Here is a 5259-nt window from a genome sequence, read left to right as displayed (position 1 = left end):
ACCCATTTGATAAAACTTTAACATATAAGTATAATTTTGAATCATTATAACAATGTGAAATTTAAGGTTTTGATCTAATGCTATCTACAAAAATATAAGACCAATTTTCAAAGTTCTTTTTTATGTTTATACAAAACATAAAAAGTAGGAACTTAAATCAATGTCTCAAGCATCAATGTAATGAATAAAATATCTAAAGATAAATTATTTTCCTCTATAATATAGTTCATATATTAAGTTACTTTAAATTTAACTATTAAAAATGTATTTCCATGCTATGATGTATTTTTTAAAGAAAAAAATCATGTTATTACTAAAGTAAATTTATTTCCTCTTCAGTTATTACATCAAAATCACTTAATGTACTTGATGATAAAGATATAACATCCATTTCTTGTTCTTTTGCTTCTTCACCTAGTTCAACTTTCATATTAAAATTACATAATTCCTCATTTTCAGTAAGATCTATAAAAACAATATAATTCATAATTAGAAATTCCATTTTTAAATTACTCAAGACTTACTTTCATTTATTGCCTCAGAAAACTCTGAGAAAGTATTATCAAGTTTAAACTCGTTTGTAATACTAATATCTTCATATACTGTTTTCAAATCAGGTATATCATCTGAATAAAATAAAAGTTCCAATCAAAAATTCCAATTTTTATTTCAATAATAAATGATTATATTACCAGGCTCAATGAAGTCATCTAAAAACTCAGATTTGGAAGTTGAAACTTTTGTAATTTCATTATTTTCATAAATACTCGGTTTGACTTTCAACAAAGTCATGTCAATCCAAAGTAAAATAAGAATATAAGCTGTGAATGTTTTTTTAAATAGTAATAATATTTATCATTATAGATAAATTAAACAAAATTAAAATTAAAACCTACCCACTACAAGTGTAAAGGTCATCATAGATACATATGAAGTCAATCGTTCAAGACGGTCAGAGGGTAATTCAAATATATGTCCATTTATAAAACATATGGTAGGGACTGCAGCCCATGATGAAACCCAAATACAAAACAAAATCTAAACAAAATACATTTAATTATTTAACTTAAAATAGAATAATTATAAAAACCTTACCAATTCATCAGTGCTTTTAGTTAAATTTTGACGTCCAAAAATTTGTGATGAATATGTTTTTACTCTATAAAATTAATAAAAAAACATTTTAACAAATAACATAAGTCAATATATATGATATATAACATATAAAAATATTAACTTACATATCATGTAGAGGTGTCCAATTAAAACTCTCATCCCAAAATTCAAACACAATAAAAAATAGTATTTGAATAATATTACAATAAACAAAAGGTCCAGCAAAGCCATGGGATCTAAAGAATAAAAGCACTCTATTAATAATTATTAATTATAACTAATTAAGAACAAAAAAAAAATTTAAAAAAATATAGTAGGTATGTACATTTGGGAACTCTAAAATGTGTTTTATTACTGAGGTTTTAATTAGTAACTTGTACAATTTTAGATTCTAGATTTAATGAAAACTATAGATTAATGTTTGTGACTAAACTTTGCTAATTTTTAAAATAAAATTCTACCAAAACGAATAGTTTAACTAAAACATTGATTCCAATTATAATTAGTATTGGTTAAAGTAAATTTCACCAGCTAAAAACAAACTATATTCAAGTTTACAGAGTATAGTTCAATAAAAAGGTTATTGCATATTTGCTTCATTAGCATAACTCGACTAAAACTAAAAACAAAAATAAATGAACAGAGAACTTAACAATTACAAATGAATGGTGAATTTATCTCAACAAAATAATAATTTAAACTTATTTAACTAATTTATAATTATTATTATTTATTTACTTATTTTTAGAATATTAATTAATAAAATATGATGAGTTTTCTATAAGCCCCGGGATGCATTTATATAACAAAATTGAAAGTTAAAATATTATCAGAAATTATAATGGTTCTTTTAATAAATATTTATTTTATACACTTCACAAGCAAATTAATGACAATATGCACTGCAGATTTAATTTCAAATAAATATAATATAGGTTAATTCATGTCAATATTTTTAATGTTTTATTTCACTTATAAATAAAAAAAAGTAATAACTATAATATAAAACTGGAAAAGTTATCAACGATGTTTTCTTATTAGTTCCAATAGAAACAACATGCCATTTATCATCATATTTTAATAATCTAACAATATTTACATAGTTTTAAATAAGCATCACATTGTAAACTATAGATTAATAGTTAATTCAGTAAATCATTGAAAACCTTTAAAAAGAGAACTATTAATTTTACTGTATTAATGAATTTGTTAATACTAATCAAAAATCAGAAAATAATTAAAGTTCAATATAAGAATATGTAATTTGTTTTATATAATTTGTTAAATTAAGGTTTAAATACATATAAATTCCAATGATCATAATAATAATAATAATAATTTAAAAAAATAAAACATTTCTCACTAAAAAAAAAGTAATGATAAAAACCATTAATAATTCAAACCAAATTATTAAATAATAAATTAAGCGGATACTAACATTATATGTATTTAACAATGTTAAATGTTACTTTTTTTTTTCAAAGAATACAATTGTGAAGTGATAACTTTTTGTTTAGGAAAATAGTGACAATATTAGTGCCAATAGGTGACCTTTGGCCTTGGGACAATTATTCAGTTAAGCCCCACTTGCCAACTTGCATCCAATATTTCCTTTTGTTGGGAAACGCCCCACGGAATAGGTCAACAATTTCTAAGTTGTTTTTTTGTTTGTTATCAAAATTAAACTATTCTAAACATTAAGAAAAAAATACGATGACAGATAAAATACAATGGACTTACAAGAGCACAAGTTATTAAGGAATTTGTTTATTTTAAGAAAAATAATAAAAACCCATTAATAATACTATAACATGTGTATTTAATAAGTTATTATTTCTTGAAAAAAAATCCGTATAAATGTTTAATAATTTAAAAGAAAAAATAGCTACAAAAAATTTATTTTGTTTACAATTAAAAAGAATTATGGCTTTTATAGATAGTGAAATAATTTCACTCAGGCAATTAAACAATTAAAAAAATATATAAAATTGTAAACATTAAAATACGAGTACAATTGTTATTTTAGATTTAATAAGTCTAAGTAAATCATTTTACTTTTGTCTTGTGCAATATATGGTGTAAAACAAAGACATGAAATCTTGAAAAATTAGTCCACAGCAATATTAAGTGGTTTTAATGGGACTCAAATACTTTTTTCAGTTCCTGTACAAATTTTGGAACCAACCCAAATAGCACTTTTTTGTTTCAGATAAAAATAAAAAAAACAAAAAAAAATCGGTAAGCACAGTGCCAGATTTCCCATTAGCCGGAGTAGGTGCCTGCCTTAGGGCCTCACTCATTTAAGGGGCCCTGTGAAAACAGAAAACTATATTTTTTTTTTATTTAAGAATTTACGGGACAAGTCATTATGAAATATAATATATATATTAAGTCGTAGGCGTTATAGGCAGTAATAATAATACAAATATTTTGAAAAAAATAGAAATATTATAATTTATTGATTTTTCTTGCAAATAAGAAAATTCAATAAACACGATTTTGTTTATAAATAATAGTTGGTTGTTATTAAAGGTGTTTATTTTAATTATTGAATGATAATGTTAAAAATGTATGTAAAAAATTATTTTGTAGGGCCCAACATTTTAATTGCCAAGAGGCCCACAAATGTTTAATCCGGCACTGGGTAAGCAATAGATACATATTAACGCCACAGTGTTAGGTAAGCAGGTATCCATTGCTAAGAAAACCTATAAATAGATTCTGCAGATAGAATTTATTGCGTTGCACCGTGACTAGCACAATGTCACGATCGTGTGTCGTACACGAACAAGAGGAACGGGGAAAGCGAGAACGATGAAATAAACGTCCGATTCGACGGCGAGCGCAAACATTACGGAACGGTGACCCCCAAGCGGAATCATAATTGGATCGTATGGGGCAGCGAGTGCGCTACTCACTCGTAAACGAGTACGCTGGGGTAGATGTAGACAAAGAACCACGGGGCCAGCCAATACGTGCCCAGGTAGTTCTTGAGCTGCACGAACATGACGACGATGCGCTCGCAGGCGTGCAGGTCGTCGCCGTTGTGCGCGATCGGTGGGTAGCCGCCGTCCACCGGGGCCACAGGACACCGGGACCGCGGTTCAGCATCGCAATCCGGGTCCATCGCGGGACAGCGGTCCGCCGTCACGGCCATCGCTCAACGCCGGTGCTGTCTCATGGGACGACGGGACGCCAGGCGGCCGTTGTGATAGGGGTGATCGGATCAGACGGACGCGGGTAATGATGGTTGCAGATTAATGATGCGCCGAGTACAGTTATGGACGCGAATGACGAAACGACGACGTTTGACGCGTTTACGGACATGCACCGGACCCGAGCGAACGAGTGTGCACTGCGCGTGTGTGCGCTACACCATTGGGCCAACATGACGAGCCGCCCGTGGTCGTCGTCGCACGGTGCCTTGTTGTTGTTATTGGTAAACAGCTGTTCGGCACATAAACAAGTGCGCGGCCGAACGTGCGCGCGCTATTTGTTCGGTTAACGGTGTGTGCGAAAACAAAGACGATCGCCGCCGCCGTCTGTCACCGTGTTATGTCTGTTGTTGTTGTTGCTGCTGTTGTTGAAGTATTATTTCCGTCGAAGCAGTTACTGCCGGTTAACGACGACCGTCTCGCTCGTCCCAACGTCGTCATCGCGGCTGGTAGTTCTTTCTTTTTTGGTTTAAACAATGGACGATGCTCGCGCATAATGAGGGGGAACCGATTCCAAGTGAACTCTCGTCCTCGTCAGCGCCTCAACGGTTAAAAACTACTGCGTATCGTATTAACTATTCACTATTGGTCGACAGCAAAAAGCGTTTCATCACCCGCGATTCGGTGTTAATATGGCGCTGTTAAGGGGGGTGATGGCAGTAATTTAGGTTTTGGATTTAAACCACCCCCCTCCTCATTGAGAAAATCCCAATTAGCAAATAAATAGATAATAATAAAAATAACTATTACCTAAATAAATATATCAAACCTCGCCCTCCCCCATAAATAATTTTTGCCTATACCCTTGGCCATGCACTCCTAAATATTTTTTACCGTACGTGTACAGATGTCTGTACGTTATACGGTTAGATGTACGATTTACCAGGGGCATTTTCATTGGGGTTGGGGACAAATGGAATAGTTACTC

The 5259-nt window shown here is 30.9% G+C and overlaps 1 protein-coding gene across 1 annotated transcript; it reads right to left on the bottom strand.

Annotated features, from left to right (window-relative positions):
* Window positions 1-296: 296 nt before the first annotated feature.
* On the bottom strand, window positions 297-4569 carry LOC112692401. Its single transcript, XM_025567064.1, has 7 exons — window positions 4035-4569; window positions 1242-1352; window positions 1096-1159; window positions 897-1038; window positions 693-821; window positions 525-626; window positions 297-465 (listed from the first exon to the last, which is right to left on the bottom strand). The coding sequence occupies exons 1-7, from the start codon at window positions 4271-4273 to the stop codon at window positions 314-316; spliced, it is 939 nt and encodes a 312-aa protein (XP_025422849.1). The 5' UTR covers window positions 4274-4569; the 3' UTR covers window positions 297-313.
* Window positions 4570-5259: the final 690 nt, after the last annotated feature.

Source organism: Sipha flava, unplaced genomic scaffold (assembly GCF_003268045.1).
Source record: "Sipha flava isolate LNK unplaced genomic scaffold, YSA_version1 73_pilon_pilon, whole genome shotgun sequence".
NCBI lineage: Eukaryota > Metazoa > Arthropoda > Insecta > Hemiptera > Aphididae > Sipha > Sipha flava.
The sequence above is the reverse complement of the archived record's forward strand: the minus strand, read 5'-3'. Positions and strand labels throughout refer to the sequence as shown.